The 24237-nt window shown below is 40.3% G+C and overlaps 1 protein-coding gene across 8 annotated transcripts in view; it reads right to left on the minus strand.

Moving 5' to 3' along the window:
• The window catches only part of OPHN1 (oligophrenin 1), a 575184-nt gene extending 554336 nt beyond the window's left edge, over positions 1-20848 (minus strand). For 2 of the 8 annotated variants that reach the window (XM_072744551.1, XM_025986821.2), the window contains exons 1-2: positions 19703-20848; positions 19411-19568 (exon numbers count right to left, since the gene is read on the minus strand). In XM_072744551.1, coding sequence (XP_072600652.1) covers positions 19411-19564 — 154 coding nt within the window. In that variant the 5' untranslated portion in view covers positions 19565-19568; positions 19703-20848. The remainder of the gene's footprint in view (positions 1-19410; positions 19569-19702) is intronic. The other 6 variants (XM_072744552.1, XM_025986822.2, XM_072744553.1 and 3 more) reach the window with 5 other exon arrangements.
• Between the last annotated feature and the right edge of the window lie 3389 nt (positions 20849-24237).

Consider the following 24237-nt stretch of genomic DNA (forward strand, 5'->3'; position numbering starts at 1 on the left):
TCTGTCCACTTATGCTTCATGTATTGTGGGGCTCTATTCTTAAGTGCATATGCTTATAATTTTATTTACTTCTGATATATGGACTGTGACTAACATTATAAAATATTTTTTTCTATGCCAAAAATATTTAGTCTTAAAATCTATGTTGTCTGGGGCATGTGGGTGGCTCAGTCAGTAAAGCAACTGACTCTTGCTTTCACCTGAGGTCATGATCTCAGAATCATAAAATTGGGCCCCACTTTGGACACCACACTCAGCACAGTGTCTGCTCATACCTTGCCCTCTGCTTCTCCTCCTGTGCTCTCTTGAATAAATAAACAAACAAACAAACAAATAAAAAATATTTTGTTTAAATCTAATTTGTCTGGCAAGATGGCGGAGGAGTAGGATCCCCAAGTCATCTGCCCCCACCAACTTCCTTAGATGATTTTCAAATCATCCTGAAAACCTACGAATTTGACATGAAATTTAAAGAAAAAACAGCTGGAGCACTACAGAGAGAAAAGTTTGTGCTTCTAACAAATACTTGTTTTTACTGGTGTGAAGTGGTATCTCATTGTGGTTTTGATTTGTATTTCCCAAATGGCAAGTGATGCAGAGCATTTTCCCATGTGCTTGTTGGCCATGTCTATGTCTTCCTCTGTGAGATTTCTGTTCATGTCTTTTGCCCATTTCATGATTGGATTGTTTGTTTCCTTGCTGTTGAGTTTAATAAGTTCTTTATAGACCTTGGAAACAAGCCCTTTATGCAGGAATTGCACTGCTGGGGATTTACCCCAAAGATACAGATGCAATGAAACGCCGGGACACCTGCACCCCGATGTTTATAGCAGCAATGTCTACAATAGCCAAACTGTGGAAGGAGCCTCAGTGTCCATCGAAAGATGAATGGATAAAGAAGATGTGGTTTATGTATACAATGGAATATTACTCAGCCATTAGAAACAGCAAATACCCACCATTTGCTTCGACGTGGATGGAACTGGAGGGTATTATGCTGAGTGAAGTAAGTCAATCAGAGAAGGACAAACATTATATGGTCTCATTCATTTGGGGAATATAAATAATAGTGAATGGGAATAGAGGGGAAGGGAGAAGAAATGGGTAGTAAATATCAGAAAGGGAGACAGAACATGGAAGACTCCTAACTCTGGGAAACGAACTAGGGGTGGTGAAAGGGGAGGAGCGCGGAGGGTGGGGGTGACTGGGTGGCCGGCACTGACGGGGACACTTGACGGGATGAGCACTGGGTGTTATTCTGTATGTTGGCAAATTGAACACCAATAAAAATAAATTAATTTTTACAAAAAAAATACTTGCTTTTAGCCACTGTACACTGAGCAAAATGACAAGAAAGAAGAACTCACCACAAATGAGAGAATCAGAAACAGTACTCTCTCCCACAGAGTTGCAAAATTTGGATTACAATTTGATATCAGAAAGCCAAATCAGAAGTACAATTAGAAAGCTACTGGTGGTTCTGAAAAAAGCATAAAGAATTCAAGAGATTTCATGATTGCAGAATTTAGATCTAATCAAGTCGAAATTAAAAAATCAATTAAATGAAATGCAATCCAAACTGGAGGTCCTAACGACAAGGGTTAATAAGGTAGAAGAAAGAGTGAGTGACATAGAAGACAAGTTGATGGCAAGGAAGGAAGCTGAGGAAGAAAAAGAGAAAAACAAAAGACCACAAGGAAAGGTTAAGGGAAATAAATGATAGGGGATCCCTGGATGGTTCAGTGGTTTGGCGCCTGCCTTTGGCCCAGGGCGTGGTCCTGGAGTCCCAGGGTGGAGTCCCACACTGCACTGGGCTCCCAGCATGGGGCCTGCTTCTCTCTCTGCCTGTGTCTGCCTCTTGCTGTGTGTCTCTCATGAATAAATAAAATCTTTTTTTAAAAAAAGGAAATAAATGATAGCCTCAGAAGGAAAAATCTACATTCAATTGGGGTTGCAAAGGGTGCTGAGAGGGACAGAGGACCAAAAGCATATTTCAAAAACTCATAGCTGAGAACATCCCTAATTTGGGAAGGGCAATAAGCATTCAGATCCAGGAGATAGAGCGATCCTCCTGAAAATCATTAAAAACTGTTCAACACCTCAACATTCAATAGTGAAACTTGCAAATTCCAAAGATAAAGAGAAGATCCTTTTTTTTAAAGACTTTATTTATTCATTCATAGAGACAGAGAGAGAGAGAGAGAGAGGCAGAGACACAGGCAGAGGGAGAAGCGGCTCCATGCAGGGAGCCCGATGTGGGACTCAATCCAGGGTCTCCAGGATCACGCCCTGGGCTGCAGGCAGCGCTAAACCACTGTGCCACCGGGGCTGCCCTAAAGAGAAGATCCTTAAAGCAGCAAGAGACAAGAGATCCCTAACCTTTATGGGGAGAAATATCAGATTAACAGCAGACCTCTCCACAGAGACCTGGCAGGCCAGAAAGGGCTGGGAGGATATATTCAGAGTCCTAAATGAGAAGAACATGCAGCCAAGAATAATTTATCCAGCAGGGTTCTCATTCAGAATAGAAGGAGAGATAAAGAGCTTCCAAGATAGGCAGAAACTGAAAAAATATGTGACCACCAAACCACCTTTGCAAGAAATATTAAGGGGGATTCTGTAAAAGAAAGAGGACACCCAAAGAAATAATCCACAAAAACAGGGACTGAATAGGTATTATGATGACACTAAATTCATATCTTTCAATTGTAATTCTGAACGTGAATGGGTTTAATGATCCCATCAAAAGGCACAGGGTTTCAGACTGGATAAAAAAAGCAAGACCAGCTATCTGCTGTCTATAAGAGATTCTTTTTAGACCTAAGGACACCTACATCCTGAAAATGAAAGGCTGGAGAACCATTTACCATTCAAATGGTCCTCCAAAGAAAGCAGGGGTAGCAATCCTCATATCAGATAAATTAAAGTTTATCCCAAAGACTGTAGTAAGAGATGAAGAGGGACACTATATCATATTTAAAGGATCTATCCAACAAGAAGACCTAACAATAATGAATATTTATGCCCCTAATGTGGGAGCTGCCAAGTATATCAATCAATTAATAACCAAAGTAAAGACATACTTAGATAATAATACACTAATACTGGGAGAATTCAACATGGCACTTTCTGCAAATGACAGATCTTCTAAGCACATCTCCAAATAAACAAGAGCTTTAAATGATACAGTGGACCAGATGAATTTCACAGATATATACAGAACGTTACATCCAAATGCAACTGAATACACATTATTCTCAAGTGCACATGGAACTTTTTCCAGAATAGACCACTTACTGGGTCACAAATCATGTCTCAACCAATACCAAAAGATTGGGATTGCCCCCTGCGTATTTTCAGACCATAATGCTTTGAAACTTGAACTCAATCACAAGAAGAAATTTGGAAGAAACTCAAACACGTGGAGGATAAATAGCATCCTGCTAAAAGATGGAAGGGTCAACCAGGAAATTAGAGAAGAATTAAAAAGATTCATGGAAACTAATAAAAATGAAGATACAACCGTTCAAAATCTTTGGGATACAGCAAAAGCAGTCCTGAGAAGGAAATACCTCTCAATACAAGCATCCCTCAAAAAATTGGAAACAACTCAAATACACAAGCTAACCTTGAACCTAAAGGAACTGGAGAAAGAACAGCAAATAAACCCTACAGCAAGCAGAAGAATAGACTTAATAAAGATTGGAGCAGGACTCAATGAAATAGAGGCCAGAAGAACTGTGGAACAGATTAACAAAACCAGGAGTTGGTTCTCTGAAAGAATTAATAAGATAGATAAACCAATAGCCAGCCTTATTAAAAACAAAAGAGAAAAGAGTCTTAATTAATAAAATCACGAAAGAGATCACCACCAATACCAAGGAAATACATACGATTTTAAAAACATATTATGAGCAGCTATATGCCAATAAATTAGGAGATCCCAATCTAGAGGAAATGGATGCATTTCTGAAAAACCACAAGCTACCATAAATGGAACAGGAAGAAACAGAAATCCTGAACAGGCCAATAATGAGGAAGGAAATTGAAGCAGCCATCAAAAACCTCCCAAGACACAAAAGTCCAGGGCCAGATTGTTTTCCAGGGGAATTCTATCAAACATGTAAAGAAGAAACATTACCTATTCTACTAAAGCTGTTCGGAAAGATAGAAAGATATGGAGTACTTTCAAACTTGTTCTATGAGGCCAGCATAACCTTAATTCCAAAACCAAAGACCCCACCAAAAAGGAGAATTATAGACCAATACCCCTGATGTACACAGATGCAAAAATTCTCAACAAGATACTAGCCAATAGTATCCAACAGTACATTAAGAAAATTATTTTCCATGACCAAGTGAGAATTATCCCCGGGATTCAAGGCTGGTTCAACACTCATAAAGCAATCAATGTGATTGATCATATAAACAAGAGAAAAAATAAGAACCATATGATCCTCTCAATAGATTCAGAGAGGTCCCTGGACACCGCCGAGTAAGCATCGTTAAAGTCTCCACTCCCACCACCGTCATGTCTAAGTCAGAGTCTCCCAAAGAGCCTGAGCAGCTGGGGAAGCTCTTCATCGGAGGTTTGAGCTTTGAAACAACCGATGAGAGTCTGAGGGGCCATTTTGAGCAATGCGGGATGCTTACGGACTGTGTGGTAATGAGAGACCAAGTGCTCCAGAGGCTTCAGGTTCGACTTGTACGCCACGGTAGAGGAGGTGGTCGCAGCCATGAACGCTCGGCTGCAAAAGTTGGATGGAAGAGTCGTGAAACCAAAGAGGGCTGTCTCCCGAGACGATTCTCAAAGACCTGGTGCCCACTTAACTGTGAAAAATATTTTTGTTGGTGGCATTAAAGAAGACACTGAAGAACATCATCTAAGAGATTATTTTGAACAGTATGGGAAAATTGAAGTGATTGAGATCATGACTGACCGAGGCAGTAGCAAAAAGAGAGGTTTTGCTTTTGTGACCTTTGACGACCATGACTCTCTAGACAAGACTGTCATTCAAAAATACCATACTGTGAATGACCACAACTGTGAAGTAAGGAAAGCCCTATCGAAGCAAGAGATGGCTAGTGCTTCGGCCAGCCAAAGAGGCCGAAGTGGTTCTGGAAACTTTGGTGGTGGTCGTGGAGGTGGTTTTGGTGGGAATGACAACTTTGGTTGTGGAGGGAACTTCAGTGGCCGAGGTGGCTTCGGTGGCAGTCGAGGTGGTGGTGGATACGGTGTCAGTGGGGATGGCTATAACGGATTTGGTAATGATGGAGGCAACTTTGGAGGTGGCAGAAGCCATAATGATTTTGGCAATTACAACAATCAATCCTCAAATTTTGGAACCATGAAAGGAGGAAATTTTGGAGGCAAAAGCTCTAGCCCCTATGGTGGTAGAGGCCAATACTTTGCCAAACCACAAAACCAAGGTGGCTATGGCAGTTCAAGCAGCAGCAACAGCTACGGCAGTGGCAGAATATTTTAATTACTGCGAGGAAACAAAGCTTAGCAGGAAAGGAGAGCCAGAGAAGTGACAGGGAAGCTGCAGGTTACAACAGATTTTTGAACTCAGCCAAGCACAGTGGCGGCAGGGCCTAGCTGCTACAAAGACATGTTTTAGACAATACTCATATGTATGGGCAAAAAACTCCAGGATTATATTTGTGACTAATTGCATAACAGGTTATTTTAGTTTCTGTACTGTGGAAGATGTAAAGCATTCCAAAAAAGGGTTTTAATGTAGATTTTTTTGCACCCATGCTGTTAATTGCTAAATGTAATAGTCTGATCATGATGCTGAATAAATGTGTCTTTTTCAAAAAAATAGATTCAGAGAAAGCATTTGACAAAATACAGCATCCATTCCTGATCAAAACTTTTCAGAGTGCAGGGACAGAGGGAACATTCCTCAGCATCTTAAAAGCCATCTACGAAAAGCCCACAGCCAATATCATTCTCAATGGGGAAACACTGGGAGCCTTTCCCCTAAGATCAGGAACACAACAGGGATGTCCACTCTCACCACTGCTATTCAGCATAGTACTAGAAGTCCTAGCCTCAGCAATCAGGCAACAAAAAGAAATGAAAGGCATTCAAATTGGCAAAGAAGAAGTCAAATTCTCCCTCTTCGCAGATGACATGATACTGTACAGAGAAAATCCAAAAGACTCTACCCCAAGATTGCTAGAACTCATACAGCAATTTGGCAGTGTGGCAGGATACAAAATCAATGCCCAGAAATCAGTGGCATTTCTATACACTAACAATGAAACTGAAGAAAGAGAAATTAAGGAGTCAATCCCATTGACAGGGGATCCCTGGATGGCTCAGCGGTTTGGTGCTTGCCTTCGGCCCAGGGCATGACCCTTGAGTCCCAGATTTGGGTACCGCATTGGGCTCCTTGCATGAAGATGCTTCTCTATCTCCCTGTGTCTCTGCCTCTCTCTGTGTGTCTTTCATGAAAAAAATAAAATCTTTAAAAAAAAAAAACATTTACAATTGCATCCAAAAGCTTAAGATACCTAGTAATAAACCTCACCAAAGAGGTAAAGGATCTATACCCTAAAAACTACAGAACATTTCAGAAAGAAATTGAGGCAGACACAAAGAAATGGAAAAATATCCCATGCTCATGGATTGGAAGAATTAATAGTGTGAAAATGTCAATGCTACCTAGGGCAATTTACACATTTAATGCAATCCCTACCAAACTACCATGGACTTTCTTCAGAGAGTTGGAACAAATCATCTTAAGATTTGTGTGGAATCAGAAAGGACCCCAAATAGCCAGGGGAATATTGAAAAAGAAAACCAGAGCTAGGGGCATCACAGTGCCAGATTTCAGGTTGTACTAAAAAGCTGTGATCATCCAGACAGTATGGTACCAGCACAAAAACAGACACATAGATAATGGAACAGAATTGAGAATCCAGAAATGGCCCTCAACTCTATGGTCAACTAATATTCGACAAAGCAGGAAAGACTATTCACTGGAAAAAAGACAGTTTCTTCAATCAATGCTGCTGGGATAATTAGACAGCCACATGCAGAAGAATGTAACTAGACCACTCTCTTGCACTATACACAAGGATAAATTCAAAATGGATGAAAGATCTAAATGTGAGACAAGATTCCATCAAAATCCTAGAGGAGAACACAGGCTACACCCTTTTTGAACTTGGACACAGCAACTTCTTGCAAGATACATCTATGAAGGCAAGGGAAACAAATGCAAAAATGAATTATTGGGACTTCATCAAGATAAGAAGCTTCTGTACAGCAAAAGAAACAGTCAACAAAACTAAAAGACAACCTACAGAATAGGAGAAGATATTTGCAAATGACCTATCAGATAAAGGGCTAGTATCCAAGATCTATAGAGAACTTATTAAACTCAACAGCAAAGAAAGAAACAATCCAATCATGAAATGGGCAGAAGACATGAGCAGAAATCTCACAGAGGAAGACATAGACATGGCCAACAAGCACATGAGAAAATGCTCCGCATCACTTGCCATCAGGGAAATACAAATCAAAACCACAATGAGATACCACCTCATGCCAGTGAGAATGGGGAAAATTAACAAGACAGTAAACAGCAAATGTTGGAGAGGATGTGGAGAAAGGGGAACCTCTTGCACTGTTGGTGGGAATGTGAACTGGTGCAGCCACTCTGGAAAACTGTGTGGAGGTTCCTCAAAGAGTTAAAAATAGACCTGCCCTATGACCCAGCAATTGCACTGCTGGGGATTTACCCCAAATTTACAGATGCAGTGAAACGCCGGGACACCTGCACCCCGATGTTTATAGCAACAATGTGCACAATAGCCAAACTGTGGAAGCAGCTTCAGTGTCCATCAAAAGATGAATGGATAAAGAAGCTGTGGTCTATGTATACAATGAAATATTACTCAGCCGTTAGAAACGACAAATACCCACCATTTGCTTCGAGGTGGATGGACCTGGAGGGTATTATGCTGAGTGAAGTAAGTCAATCAGAGAAGGACAAACATTATATGGTCTCATTCATTTGGGGAATATAAAAAATAGTGAAAGGGAATAAAGGGGAAAGGAGAAAAAATGAGTGGGAAATATCAGTGAGGGAGACAGAACATGAGAGACTCCTAACTCTGGAAAACGAACAAGGGGTGGTAGAAAGGGAGGTGGCCGGGGGGTCGGGATGACTGGGTGACGGGCACTGAGAGGGGCACTTGACGGGATGAGCACTGGGTGTTATGCTATATGTTGGCAAATCGAACTCCAATAAAAAATATACAAAAAGATAAAAGAAAATTTAAAAAATAATAGTAAATCTACATTGTCTCATATTGTTAAAGCCACCACAACTCTCTTTGGTTGCTGTTTGCTTGGCATATTTTTCCATCCTTTTATTCTCAACTATTTGTTTCTTTGAATCCAAAATGTGTCTCTTAAAGATAGTATAGATTTTAATCAATTTATCCATTTTGCTAATTCCTGCCTTTCTATTGCAATGTGTATTCCACTCACACTTAATATATTTACAGATAGGCAGGATTTATGTATACCATGTATTTTCTATATGTCTTATCTTGTTTCCTCTATTCCTCTACCACTGTCTTCTTTTGTGTTAAATATATGTTGTCTATTGTAGTATTTTAATTCCCTTGTTTCTTTCACTTATATATAATTTTAGTTATTTTATTAGTGGCTCACCTCAGGATTACAATTACCATCTTAATTTAAGACAAACTAGTTCAGATTAATTTTAACTTAAATTGGAAAGCATGCAGAAACATGGTGCCAGTGTAATTGCTTCTTCCCCTCTGATTTGTGCTATATTGTCATATGTATTGCCTGTTTATGTATCATAAGCTCATCAGCACAGTTTTATTACTATTGAATCATGCAGTTGTCATTTAAATTAGGTAGGGAAATAGAGTTACTAAAAGACAGTTATGCTGTCTTTGATATCTACATATGTAGTTACACTTACTGGTACTTTTCATATTTTGTACAGATTTGAGTTACCATTCATCATTCTTTCATTTCATTCTGAAGGATTCCCATCAGTACTTCTTATAGGGCAGGTCTGCTAGGGACAAATTATCAGTTTTTGTTTTTGTTTATATGAGAAAGTCTTAATTTCTCCCTTGTTTTTGAAGGATAGTTTTCATGAATACAGAATTATTAGTGGACATTATTTTTCTTTCAGCACTTTGAATATGTCAGCTCAACACTTCCTGGTCTCCACAGTTCTTGGTAAATTAGCTTTTAATCTTGTTGAGGATCCCATGTACCTAGTGAATTATTTTTCTCTTGCTTCTTTCAAGATTCTCTGTCTTTGGTTTTCATCTGTTTGGCTATAATGTATCTAGGTATGGCTCTCCTTGAATTTCTCCTATGTGGAGTTTTTTGAGCTTCCTGAACCTGGAGATTTATTGTTAATCAAATTTGTGAAGTTTCGGGCCATTATTTTTTCAAATATTCTTTCTCCTCCTTTCAATCTGTCTTCTCTAGGACTTCTGTTATGCATATGTTGTATACCTGATGGTATTCCACAGTTTCTGGGGCTCTGTTCATTTTTCTTTATTTTTTTTCTTTCTTTTGCTCAAACTAGATAATCTCAATTGACTTATCTTCTTTTTTTTAAAGATTTTATTTATTTATTCATAAGAGACACAGAGAAAGAGGCAGAGACATAGGCAGAGGGAGAAGCAGATTCCCTGCACGGAGCCCAATGTGGGACTCAATCCCAAGGACTCCAGGATCACACCCTGAGCCGAAGATAGGCACTCAACCACTGAGCCACCCAGGCATCCCTCAGTTGACTTATCTTCAAGTTCTATTATTCTTTCTTTGCTAGATCAAATCTGCTATTGAATCTCTCTAGTGAATTTTTCATTTCAGCTTTTTTACTTTTCATTACCAGAATTTCTCTTGTTTTTTGATAATTTTTTATCTCTTTGTAGTCTCTGTTGACACATTGTTCTCACGCATTCCTTTAAGTCTTAGACATGGCTTCCTTTAGTTCTTTGACTATGTTTATATTAGCTGATTTAAATTTTTGTCTAAATTCTAACATTTAGGCCACATCAGACAGTCTCTACTGACTGCTTTTTTTCCTGCATATAGGCCATAATTTTTCTTGCATGCCTGATCATTTTTTGTTGAAAATTGGGCATTTTAAGCAATATAATGTGGTACCTCTGAAAATCAGATTCTGACCCACAGATTTTATTGCTATTGTTGTTTTGTTATTGTTGTTGTTGATGTTGCTTTGTTTAGTGTCTTTCTTGGAATGTTTCTGTAATGTTTGTATTCCTTGCATTCCTTACCACTAATATCTCTTAGTGACCATCTAGTGACTTTGAAGAGTTCTTAAATGTCTTAAACCATTAAGACTTTCATCTTTTTACCAAGGGGCTCTGTGTGTATGTCAAAACAGTCCCTCAACACTCAACCAGGTAGCTTACAACTCTGCCTCAAGTTCCACCATAGGGGAGAAAATAGAGCCCTATGAGGGCTCTGGCTCTGGGCATGTGTGTGGCCTTCCAGATCTCCAAGAATATTTAAGAACTTTCCAAAGCCCCCAATAGGTATCTCATTCTCCATTTCTTCCTTTCATGTTTTTGGCCAAGCTTTTGCTTATCCTACTGGTATTGCACCTCAGGCAGCTGTAATGTCAAACACACCTAGAGACAGAACTTTTCTCACTTAGCTAGCTCTAAGTCAAGCAAGTAAGGAGAAGCCCTATAAATGGGGCTTTTCTAGGTAGCCTTGAGACAGGTTAAATAGTGTCAAGACTCTGAGTTTGTGAGTTCTTGAGTAGCTACAAACTCATTCTTCCCTAAAAGGGAAGGATAGCCTTTGCTAAAACTGCTGTTTCTCACAGCTAATGTGGTTATGAGGCTGCTGGTTCTCAAAACTACCCCTAAGCTATGTAGAAGGGCAAAGGAGGCAGGGTAAATTAAAATGCCACAAACCCTGCTGCTACAAAGTTTCAACATCTTTCACCAATAAACACTCTTTAGATTATTGCAAGCCTTTCAGTTATTTCCAGAGTTCTAAAAAAGTTAATTTTGACAATTTTTGCCAGTGTCCTTTTGGCTTTTACAGAGCTGATTTTCTGAGGTATTTAATCTACCATCCCCCCCCCAAACATAATCTTAAAGAAATATCTTGCCCCAGTGTGGCTGGAAATTTGCCTACAATGAATCACACTCCTGAGGAAGCAGAAGGTAAAAGAAGCAATGGGGTAAAGTCTTTTTAAAAGATAAACAGCTACTAATCAGTTGCCTCTACAGTGGAAAACTGGGGAAGTGGTACATAAAAGGAGACAGAAGATTTATTGGCCTTTTGTACCTTTTGAATTTTATACCATGTTCATGTGCTATCAAAAATATTTGTAATATACTCATAAAAGGAGACAGTAGGTACTTTAGATTTTCCCTGAAGACCCCATGAGATATACAATACTCTGTTTCTGAGAAAATCTCAACTCACTTGAAGAGTCTATTAACTACCATTAACTAGGACCATTACCTACTAAGGGTAGTAAGACAGGTAGTTTTGACCTCAGAACTCTTCCTTTTTCATTGATTCTTTTTCCTATGACCAGTTACATCCCCATGGTGTAGCTCCCTTTCCTCCCCCACAAAGCCCTTCCTTATTACATGTGATAGAATATACATCATACCCTGAATTTCTTCATTGCTCTTTTCACAATTATAATTAAATTATTTAAACAAGCAATCAGATGTTTTATGTATGCTCCAAGAGGGAGAGCCCTTAGCAGCCTTATTCACCATTATTCCCCCAATTTCCAGGATAATACCTGACACATATATGTGCTTAGCAAATACATGTTGAATTAAATTGAATTGCCTTTACATTGAGCAAGGCTTTAGCACTCAATGCAAGCCCAATAAAGCATCATGAAGGCCCTCTACCCCACTAGCAAAAACATCAGCTCAAGATTTTCAGGGTACCCCCCTGGAAAACCATATTTCTTACTAGACCTTCCTAGGCTTTAGAAAATTTCTATAGTAACTGATTAGAGAAACAGATGCCAGAATAAAAAAGTCTGTGGCTATGCTTTAACAAGTGAGATTATAAAAATTAAGCCGAAAAGTTACTTTCTTTCATCACTATTAACTCTGATTGAAACCTTTTTCTTAACAAGCAGGTCAAGCCATAATGTTCCCTATCCCATCCCAGAACCATTCCCCTTTCCCCAACAAAAAATGTCTTTTAAATGGTCACACTGAAAGGCTGGCTTGGCTTACTTTTCCACCCAAGTCTATACAGTACTATTAGTCCAACTAATTTAGACTCTGGAATCTGGTCTTCTGAGGGCCTTCAATGAACATGGCAATAATGCCTCCACCAAATTCCCTTTGATATTGGTTAATACCTACTAACAACAGTACCGTATGACATACTCATTACATTGATCCGACTTTGGAGAATATCTAAAATAATCCATGCATTCCAAGGCACTAATTAAATATCACCAAAATAATGACAAAGATACCTATCACCAACTACTCCCTGCACACCATGACACTACACCCACCCCAAAGGGATTAAAAGCTTCGGTCTCTCTCACTATAGAGCTATTCAGGACAGAATGAAAAGGCATCAGGAAGCATTCATTAAGAAGATAATCAGATAAGTTAGCACGATTCAAGTCATCTACTCATGCTGGACATATCAGTTTGATTTTCCCTTTGCCTACTTTTCCAGAGTAAAGGTGAATTGGCTCTAAAGTTTGTAACAGAATCAATTTAGGCTGCTTTACTATTTGAGCAAGGCAGTTGCAGCCTAGAAAACAAAGAATGGTAAAACCAGGAGGAATGCTATGGCTTACTGACCAAAACTCTAATTTTACAAATGGGGAAACTTGGGCTCACAAAGCTAAAAACTTATTCAATGTCATACAGCAAGCTAGTGACAGAGTTGGAACTAGCAACCAGGTTCTCTCTGTGTCAAGCTAGAGATGGCTCCCCACTGAGGATCTTCAAAAAGAAATTTGCCTCACAGATGGAATCAAACAATCCTTCCAGGTAAGCACTTACCAGACAGTAAGTTGCCAAAGCAAGAACTGAACAGATATCCCAAAAGGTCACCTTATGATAAACATCTAAAACTCTCATCTTTAAAAGTATAGGAGATAAGGGATGCCTGGGATGGCTCAGTGGTTGAGTGTCTACCTTTGGCTGTGATCCTGGAGTCCCGGAATCAAGTCCCACATCGAGCTCCTGGCATGGAGTCTGCTTCTCCTCCCTCTGCCTCTGTGTCCCTCATGAATAAATTTTTAAAATCTTTTTTAAAAAGTATAGGATATAAGAAAGTGACATTTTTAATGAATTTAAGACTAGGTTATAAATGCTATACAACTTATATGATTTCTACTTTATCGACTTCATGTACATTTTTAGTACAGAATGCATGTTTTATATTTTTATGTTTTTAAATATTTTTAAGTTTATGTAAGTAATCTCTACACCCAACATGGGGCTCGAACCCAGGATCCTGAGATCAAGAGCCACATGCTGTACTGATTAAGCCAGCCAGACACCTCTCTTTTGTATTCTTTTAAAACATAAATTTTGATTAGTCCCAGATAGCCTATGTATGTGTGATTGTACATGTATATGTGTACGCTTTTTTCTTGTATCTGCTTTATATATACAAACATACATAAAGCATGTTATCCTTAGTTTTCAAAAGACTAAAATTTTTCTTTAAATGTGTCTATTTAACTAATGCTGACATGTACACCAAAATAATGTGAAAATTTATGTAGGCATAAAATAAGTTCCTATAATTGAGTCAATCATTTCTTTCACAAATGATTAAACTACAATATGTAATACAAAAAAAAGCCCACCATGGAATGTTAGAGCTGAAAGTGAGCTTACAGATCTCCTGCTCACCCCTACCTTTATAAAGTAGCCCTGGGGCCCCAGAAAAATGATTTATCACAGTCACCAATTCCATTAGTAACAGAACCATACCCAGGTGTCTAATTGTCATGTCTAGGGTTTTTTTCTCCCATTAAACTATCATTCTGCCTCTGCTCATGTGCTAACAGTGCCCAGTAATGCTTTCCCAGAGAAATCTCTATCTGGAGACTATTGCCTTTCACTTTCTTAGCCCACTAGAGTCCAAGACTCATAGACTAATAGAGTTAGATCATCTAATTCATGAGTTGCAAACTGATTAAATATAGACTGTGAATGTATTTTATTTAGTTAGAACATTAAAAAAAAAGACCATTTGAATGGGGTGAGGCTGCTGTTTTTTACCCCAATCTCTTCAGCCCTATTAACCCATATCCAACAGCTTTATACTTTTCTGTTTTTTCCTTTGCCTCTGTCAGCATTTGAATCTCTGAATCCAGATCAGGCATAATAGCACACCGAGTTAAACCTAGTTGACGGGAACGTGAAATACACCATTATATTCTATTAGGTATTTTCATTGCCTTACCAATAAGAAGCCCTTTAGGCATTTTAGTTTTTTTTTTTTTTAGGTTAACTAGTTATATCAGAGGTCTGCCAACTACTACCAGTGAGATAAACCCAACCTGTTGCCTATTTTTGTATGCCTCACTCCCGTAGTCAAGCTGAGACTGGTTTTTATATTTTTAAACAGTTAAACAATTCAAAAGAAGAATATTTCGTGACATATGAAAATTAAATGAAATTTATATTTCAATGCCAATAAATAAAGTTGTATTAGAACACAACCACTTTCATTTCATGTACATATTATCTATGGTTGTCTTTGCACAACAATGGCAGCTAAGTAATTGCCACAGAGACTGTATGGCCTGCGGAGCCTAAAATATGGCCCTTTACAGAAGAGGTTTGCTGACCTCTGAGCTATATCAATGAGAATTTTTTAAAAGATTTTATTTATTTATTCATGAGAGACACAGAGAGAGAGGCAGAGACATAAGCAGAGGGAGAATCAGGCTCCTCGAGGAGAGCCCGTTACGGGACTTGATCCCAGGACCATGGGATCACGCCCTGAGCCAGAGGCAGATGCTCTCAACCACTGAGCCACCCAGGAGTCCCATATATCAAAGAGAATTTAGGGGTACCTGGGTGGTGCAGTCTGGTAAGCACTGGACTCTTGGTTTCAGCTCAAGTGGTGATCTCAGGGTCATAATATTAAGCCCTGTGTAAGGGCTCTGTGTTCAATGTGGAGACAGCTTAAGACTCTCCTCTGCCCCTCCTCTCCTCAAATAAATAAATAAATCTTTTTAAAAAGGGGATTTAAGGCTGCCAAATAACTTCTGAAAGTCACAGATATTTGAGTGGGATTACATATAATTCTCAGATGAATTTTCCCGAAGCACAGCTCAAACCATTCCTCTCTCCTAACAAAAATATTTTTAATACTCCCAATCTATAAAGAAAAATCTGAAGTACTTAATAGGTCCCTGCACAGTCAAGGCCACAACCTTCCATTCCAATCTCATCTCCCAAAACTCCCTTCCTGCACACTATATATTGTAGATGACTTGAATTATCTGCTGTCACTTTTCATCCTCTATGTCATTCCTACTTCACAAAATGCCTTGTCCTGAATGTAGTGCAACACAGAAAAGTAAGCAGGGCCTTTAGATTCAGGTCTGGGTTCTAATTTAGACTCTCACCCTTATTAGTTGAGAAAGTTCCTTAACACCTCTGAACTTCAATTTTCTCATCTACAAAATGGGAATAATAATCCTTACCTCCTAAGGCTGTTATAATATTTTAGTACTTGGCACACGGGAACAGTTAAACAAGCAATAAGTATTAATTCTGCCCAGTTCCAGTGCTACTTCATCCTTTGTTTTTCCCTGTCCTCCCACCATAAAATGAGCTCTCCTGCTAGTGTCACATGCCACAATATCCACCTGTTCCATTCTTGTGGCTCTGATCCACATCTACCACCTTACATGATAGTGATCTCTACCCATGTCTTTTCTCTCCTACCAGTCTAGGAACTTTCTGAAGGCAAGATCCATCTATGACTAAGTCTGCCACATCTGTGATAGCCCGGGCAACAGTGGCCTGAATACAGTATGTGCATAAGTATTTACTGAATGAATGGTATGTGTTCACTGAATTATATATAACATTTATCAGATGTATCGTGTTACATTGTGATATAGGCAGGAGCCATACCACTTGTTCTGAATAATACTCAACCTGAGTGCTTAGAAAATATTCAAATAATATCAAGGACCAAAACTGCCAGCGTAAACACAATGGACAGAGAAAAGCAGGCAATCTGTTTACCTTTCAGAGTCATGGCATTTTGATTTTCTACTAGTTTAAGTTATAATCATCGTCTTTTATTCCAACAATTATAAATAGATCACATTTAAAGGGGGGAAATCAACTACTTCCCCAAGGGAGAAATGTTGAGTATTGTTCATAACATCAACTACCTCTGAGCACAGATGTAAGTAAATCTAAATATTCAATAGGGACCAATGTTTAATGAATAAGTTATCACACAAAGCTATGACTTAAACCTTATCTGGTACTCTGTACAAAATCAGACACTACCAGGACAAAGGTAGAAATCAAGTTCCACCTAGGCTAACAGCTTTAACAAAAACTGCAACTAGTTTCTGCAGCACAATGCACCAAGTTTCATCAGTTCCTAGAAATATGAGCCATTTGATTTGTTAGTCAGTCAATTTAGTAAGTTAAATGAAAAGGTATCAATCATTCTTTCTGACTTCTTTTTAAAGATTTTATTTATTTACTTGAGAGAGAGCGCGTGAGAGAGCACAGGCAGGGAAGGGAGAGAGGGAGAGAGAGAAGCAGGCTCCCCGCTGAGCAGGGAGCCCCAAGTATGGCTGGATCCCAGGACCCGGGAACCATGACTTGAGCTGAAGGCAGACACTTAACTGAGCCACCCAGGTGTCCCTCTTTCTGACTTTAATGCCAGACTCCAAATGCCAAAATGAATCCCCACACATGAACACAAAATTAACTGCTCAGACATGCCAATGTAGGGAGTGACATTTTCCAATAGGATGACAGCAAAAAATGTTTCCAACTACTTTTGCTTATTCATTTCCCTTCAGAAACTTACTGAAAAATACAGTAACCAGCAAATACATTATCAGCCTAAAGATGTATTATCAACAACTTTCTACATTTAGCTGTTTCCATTTACAACATTTTCATAAACCATTAACTCCTTTGAGTCTCAAAACAACCCTGTGAGATGGTTCTGATTACCCTCAATTAACAGATGAAGTCAGCAATCTGTGCCATCCTATCCCAAGATGGTGAAGCCAGGGCTTCTAACTCCACTTCCAGTTTCCTGTTTCCTCCACACAAAACAAGAGCATACCTTTGTTTTGCTTCCTCACTCATTCTCAAAAAGTTGTTGAGTGGGAGTATAAACATTACTGTGGTCAAGACAGTGGGGAACATCCCGCCTTTGCCTCTACCTAATCATGTTTTAGAATCATGCAACTTAAAGGAAAGAAACGGAGTGTAGGTTAGCTGCTGGATTTTATTTCCTCCCTGCCCTCTTTTGACTTTCTATGTATATTCAGAAACAGAAAACCACCCTGAATATCAAGAAGTCCCATGGGCCAAAAAATTTCTTGGATATTCCAGCCATCTGCAAAGGTTTAGGCCTGCATAACTGTTGACTCTTACCAGGTTCCGTCTCAGAGAAGAAGGAAAGAGTAAGAACCACAACTTGCCCTTCGCATACAAAAATCTACCCTTCCTCAAGTGTTTTTATTGAATTGTTTATATTTTCTTAAAAATCTCAATCTCTCTGTACCCGGTAACTTCCCATCACAAACAATTTCAGCTTACCATACACTTCACAAAACCATTCCCTTCCTGGGGCTTATGATGAGCTACATCTAACTACTACACCAAACAGTTTATCATAATAAGTAAAATTTTTTAAATTCCAAACATTCTCCCCAATCCCTTTCAATGAACCCCCAACCATTCTAACTACTTTTGTGACACAACCTGCATATTGTGAACCTCTCAATGAATTCTATTAAGTGGCAGCGCACCCCCAAAGTCTCACCTATAAGTCTCTAAGAATCAGCATCTCAAATACCCATTCTTTAAGATGCTGCCAAGAGTGTACTCTTGTTTGGATCAGAATACAACAAAACACTAAATAATCAAACTCAATCAAATGACCACCAGGCACTTGGACAATTGATATATTCTGAGCGAAATGGCAGACAACACTGGCAGTGAAAGCAGATTCCCAGGAGCAAATCAAAAGAACTGCACAAAAATGCCAGCTGGTAGCAGTTACCACCGCACTCCCAAACCTTTCTCCCTGCTCTGCATCTGCCTTAAGAAGGTCCCCACACTGGACTTAGACACAGTGTTTTGGGGATAAATCCATTCAGTACAAATCTATAAACACACAGGACATATTTACCAGTGACTATGACCAATGACTTTATTTTTTGCAATCATTTTTCAGCCAAGAAGAAAAAAAAATTATCACTCCACCCAATCGCCATCCTCCATTCTTCTGGGTATATACTTTGGCACAAAGGGCTGGCTTGCCTGCACTCTTGTTGAGAATGTTTATTATTCTTTCTATTACTCCAAGCCTTCTGCCAACTAGCAGAAATAAAAACTCCACACAGTGGGAAAGGGGGGTAGGGTCCCACAGCTGTCAGCTGTGATCACTGGGAAAGCCAAGCTAGGTGAGGTTTCTCCAAATCAGTGGCTTTTAACCCTAACCCTAAAGTATGCTCCCTGGGGGCTGGGCTCCTTCTGCCAGGTACTAGGCAGGTCTTTGTTTCACCCCCAAGCAGAATTCAGTGGCATGTGAGGCCATCCCATAATTCTGAGCTTAGAATGACTCTAAACCAAAACCATAGCTCAGTACCTTAAAGGAAAAAATCAGTGGGGCAAAGGTGCTTTCCTTAGAAAACAAGTTGATATAGGGAAATTTTTTTACTGCCCCCACACTCATCCATTAGCAACCAGAGGCATTACTCAAGCTGCCGGCCTCAAACCTCTCTTCTTTAGCAGGTGCTATGGCAGTTTCTTGGTCAGCTTGAATGTCTCCTCACCCAACACATGAGTACTAAACATGTTCAACAGCATAGGAAAATTATCCCTCCAGAACAACAATCTGCCAAGTTAGGAGAGTTGCAGAGCAAGAAGGTTCTTGGCACAGGTACAGATCCCGTCTCATAAGGTCAAGGCCACTAAAGTTCTAGTCATAGCCACCACCTTCCACTTCTACTTGAGCCCACTTTGGAAGTGCTCCAGAAACACATTCGCTTCAGAGAACTGAATTGGGAATCACCCTGAACCGCCCTGTCCCCCTGCAGTGTGGAAGAGCTTAAAGGCCAGAGCCAGAGCCGCTGGCTCAGGGAACCGGCTCATCCATCGAAGCCTTCCACTTACTTCTCATTGCGCTGATAAGTGCGTTGCCATCTTTGATCACGTCCTTAATGAATTTATTGGTTCTCTCCAGCTCTTGCTCATAACACTTGAGCCTCTCACGAAAATCGGGGCTGTCCAGGTAGCAGTCGCTGAACTCCAGCGGGGGATGCCCCATGGTTCTGATGGCGAGGGGAGAAGAAAGACACAAAGACCAAGAGCATCAGCCGAACAGTAGAGCGGAGTAGATGGCAGGAATTGCGTGCGGGACCCGCCTGGGAAACTCGTAGCCTCCCTCCCTTTGGAGGACAAGTACCTGTTCTGTAGAGATTCCCGGGTAGAGCTGGTTGGTCTGTACCGGAAGCGGGCGGCCGGCAATTGCTTCAGGTGACACGGAAAGCTACCTAATACTGTCCGTCCCTGGAGGGTTTCCGCCTAGCAAGCAGCATGCCCCCAAGGCATTGCCTCCCCCTGACAGTCCAGCTCGCCTCCGGAGACCAGTGGGATCCTACCCGAGCAATTGCAAACGTGACACTTCGGCCGGCCCAGGGTGTAGGCTCGGGTGGGCGCTGGGGCTGGAAGCCTCCTCTGCTAGCTCCTCGTCCCGAGCTAGCTGAAGATTTCCTTTGCTGAACTCCGCGGGCAACCCTGATTGCACTATCCCCTCCCCCTTTTTAAAGCCAGATCTGCCGCCCCGCCCCAGCGAACCTTTGTGCGGAGTCCTAGTACTCGGGCTCCCTCTTCAACTGTCTTCCTCGCACCCTGGGATTGCGTTACCAAAGTGTTCTTGCTCCCAAGAGTTCTTCCTGGTTCAAGGGAGCCGGCCTGCTGTCCTGTTAGGAGCCAGAGGGGTTAAGCCCGGGCAGCAATGAAACGTAGCCTTGCTTCCTAGACACCCGAGAGGGAAGAGGAGGGCGATATCGCTACGCACAATAGCTGTGGTAGCCTGGCGCTTCCCTACGGAAACTGGGGAGCAGTCGGCGCCCTAGGACTCCAGCTGGAAAGCGTGGTGGCCTGGGAGATGTAGTCTTTCCGTCTCTCGCCCCATGACTCCTCCCTTCGATCTCCTCACCACCCAGCCAGGGCGGTGGCTCTCCAAGCAAGACTTTCCCAGCCTGCCCCAAGCTCGCTCCCCAGGCCCGGCCTCTAGGGGCAGGTGCGCCACACTAGAGCCTAAATGGAAAGTTTCCCAAATGTGCGAGAGAATCCAGAAGGCGTTGATTGTGGGAGGCCATCTCTCACTTCCCATTACTTGGCTGTATTTTTTTTTCCTTGCTCTCTTTCCAGCCTCCCTCTGAGGGAGCAACTTCCTTTCCTCTTCCCTTGCCCATTTCTCCTGATCCCTGTGTTCTAGTTCCCCTGGGCTCTAGACTGAACAACCTTAAAGGTTCACTCCTACTCTAGTATCTCAATGCTAGGCTCAGAAACCCTGCCAAAGGAAGGGAGGCCATAATCAGGAGTCAGCTTTTTTTCTGAATAGGACCTCAGAGGCATGGTTTTTGTGATTCAACTCATTGCATAGGTTGTTCATTGAAGCACATGATTTTCCATGTGTAAGTGGAAAACCTAAGAAGAGGATGTTATAAATTGTCTTGCAGCTTAGCTAAGAGATTTCTTGCTCATTGTCCAAGTGAGGAGAACTGAGGCTACTCTTACAGGCAGATGCCTTGACATTAAGAGCAGCTACGGGTTGAAAAATCCTGTGTACATGGGCAAAAGGATCCATTTTTATTTTAGAGAACTGTTTAGATTACATTGCCCTGTTAAGAAAGCCAAGAAAAACCAGAACTGAAGGGGGTTGTAAATAGAGTGATAATGGCTAACCCACCTGTACAGGTGTCATATTTCTGCTATAAAAAATTAACACAAACTTGGTGACCTAACACAAATTTATTATCTTATATTTCTGGAAGTCAGAAATCAGAAATGGACCTCACTTGGTCAAAACCAAGATGTCAGAGGACTGATACCCACATGGAAAATAGTAACTGCATTAATTGAGCATTTTCCTAGATGTTTTTGCAGGTCCTGCACGCAATTCCTCTCATCTACTCTGCTCTACTGTGCTGCTGATGCTCTTCTAGGGGTTATGTGAATAAGAGTTTGAAGACCCCAATCCAGCTTCTAAAAGCTGTTCACACTCCTTGACTCATAGGTCCCTTCCTTCATCTTTGAAGCCAGTGATGCCTGATCAAGTCTTTCTCCCATTGCATTGCTCTGACACTGTCTCCCCTGCCTCCTGCTTTCATTTAATAAGATCCCACCAAATAGCTCAGGATAATCTCCCCATCTCAAAATCCTTAACTTAATCACATCTGTGATTTTTTTTTTTGTCATGTAAGGTAATATTTCACAAGTTCCAGGGGTTAGGACACAGACATATTTGAAAATTGTAGCCTCCCTCTCTTTGGAGAACAGGTACCTGTTCTGTAGGATTAGCAAGTTCTAATTTCAATCCTCTTTTTTTTCTGCTATTCAATCCAGGGCATTTGTTTTCCTCAGCACTTGAGCCTCATTGTCTAGATAAAGTAAAATATATGACTGTAAAAACACTTTGAGTATAGTAAGTTAGGCAAGTAAGAGTGTACCTAGCATTAATAATGTTATATTATTTGACTGGGTAAGTCTAAGTTTGGTCATTCAGAGGTATTTCTTTTTGTGAGTTTTTATTTAAATTCTAGTTAGTTAATATACAGTGTAACACTAGTTTCAAGTGTACAATATGGTGATTCAGTGCTTCCATACAACACCCAGGGCTCATCACAACAAGTGCCCTCCTTAATCTCCATCACCTACTTTACCTATCCCCCCTACCGACCTCCCCTCTGGAACCATCATTTTGTTCTCTATAATTAAGAGTCTGTTTCTTGGTTTGCCTCTCTGTCTCTTTTTTCCCCCTTTGTCTTCTTTCCTAAATTCCACATGAGTGAAATCCTATGATATTTGCTATTATTAAACATAAAACATAACCTTTATTGGAAATTCAGCTCTTAGTGAGATGGATGGGGAAGAGTTAGAACAGGGCCTTGACTTAAAGAAAATTCCTGAACATCAATTTTTTTAAATTACTGCTTTGCTTAACACCAAGGGTCTTTACATTCTGGGCCAATCTACCTTAGTAAGATTTTTAACCTTTGAAAGGTATAAGTTGATTTTGAAAGACTAAGAAAGGGAAGTGGAAAAAGCAAAGAGAAGGTAAGAGAAGACAACTAGTTTCTTTAGGAAGTAGTACTCAAGGAAGTTGAGGATTTGGAAATTGGTCCCTTTCAGCTCTATTCATAATTACCAAAACTTGGAAGGAACCAAGATGGCTTTCTGCAAGTATATGTATAAATAAGCTGTGGCATATCCATACAATGGAATATCATTCACTGCCAATAAGAAAAGAGCTATTAGGACAAGAAAAGACATGGAGGAAACTTAAATGCATATTAGTGAAATAAACAAATCTGAAAAGACTACATACTATATGATGCCAACATTATGACATTCTGGAAAAGACAAAAACTATGGAGACAGTAAAAATATGGGTTGTGCTGTAGGGTATGGAAAAGAGAAAGACAGATTTTTTTTTATAAATTTATTTTTTATTGGTGTTCAATTTGCCAACATACAGAATAACACCTAGTGCTCATCCCATCAAGTGCCCCCCTCAGTGCCCATCACCCAGTCACCCCCACCCCCCGCCAACCTCCCTTTCTACCACCCCTAGTTTGTTTACCAGAGTTAGGAGTCTTTATGTTCTGTTTCCCTTTCTGATATTTCCCACTCATTTTTTCTCCTTTCCCGTTTATTACCTTTCACTATTTTTTATATTCCCCAAATGAATGAGACCATATAATGTTTGTCCTTCTCCGATTGACTTATTTCACTCAGCATAATACCCTCCAGTTCCATCCACGTCGAAGCAAATGGTGGGTATTTGTCGTTTCTAATGGCTGAGTAATATTCCATTGTATACATAGACCACAGCTTCTTTATCCATTCATCTTTTGATGGACACCGAGGCTCCTTCCACAGTTTGGCTATTGTGGACATTGCTGCTATAAACGAGAGAGACAGATTAATAGGTGGAGTAAAACAGGATTTTTAGGGCAGTGAAAATACTATGTATGATGCTACAATGGTGGATACATATCATTATACCTGTGTCCAAATGCATAGAATGTATAGCCATATTGTAAACTGTGGACGTTGAGTAATCATGATGTGTCAATGTAGGTTCATTAACTGTAACAAATGTGCCACTCTGGTGGGAAATGTTGATAACAAGGGAAGCTATGCATGTGGGGGTGGAGGGGCATATGGGACATCTCTATACCTCCCTCTCAATTTTGCTGTGACCTTAAAATTGATGTAAAAATAAACTTTTAAAAAAATATTGGGAGAGACAAATCCCATTTCCCCTATTTCTTGAATGTAAAGGTAACACCACCTCTACAGTCTTACTATAGGACAGTATCTCTTTCCGAAGCAATCACTCTTTAGCTGTGGTGTTGTGGAAAGAACACAGAGCTAGAGCAATATAGCTAATATGGAGCTGAAATATGGTCTAGCTCCACTCCACCCCTTAGAATTTCTGTGAATTTGAGTAAGTCATGGAAACTCTCCTTGGAGCAATATCTTCCTCAAAAGTTTTTCTAAGGATTAACTATACTGAGTGTATGTGGAAGTGCCTGGAGAATAACAACTCCTCAGTAAATGTTACTTGAGCCCAAAGCTTTTTCATTGTTCTTGGTCTGATGGACAGCATCAGAAGCAGAGACAGTCAGATTGCTTACAATGACATTCCTAGGAAAAATATTACTATTTATATAGCAACACAGCTTGATCCCTGCTCATCATTATTAT

This window comes from Vulpes vulpes, chromosome X (assembly GCF_048418805.1).
Source record: "Vulpes vulpes isolate BD-2025 chromosome X, VulVul3, whole genome shotgun sequence".
NCBI lineage: Eukaryota > Metazoa > Chordata > Mammalia > Carnivora > Canidae > Vulpes > Vulpes vulpes.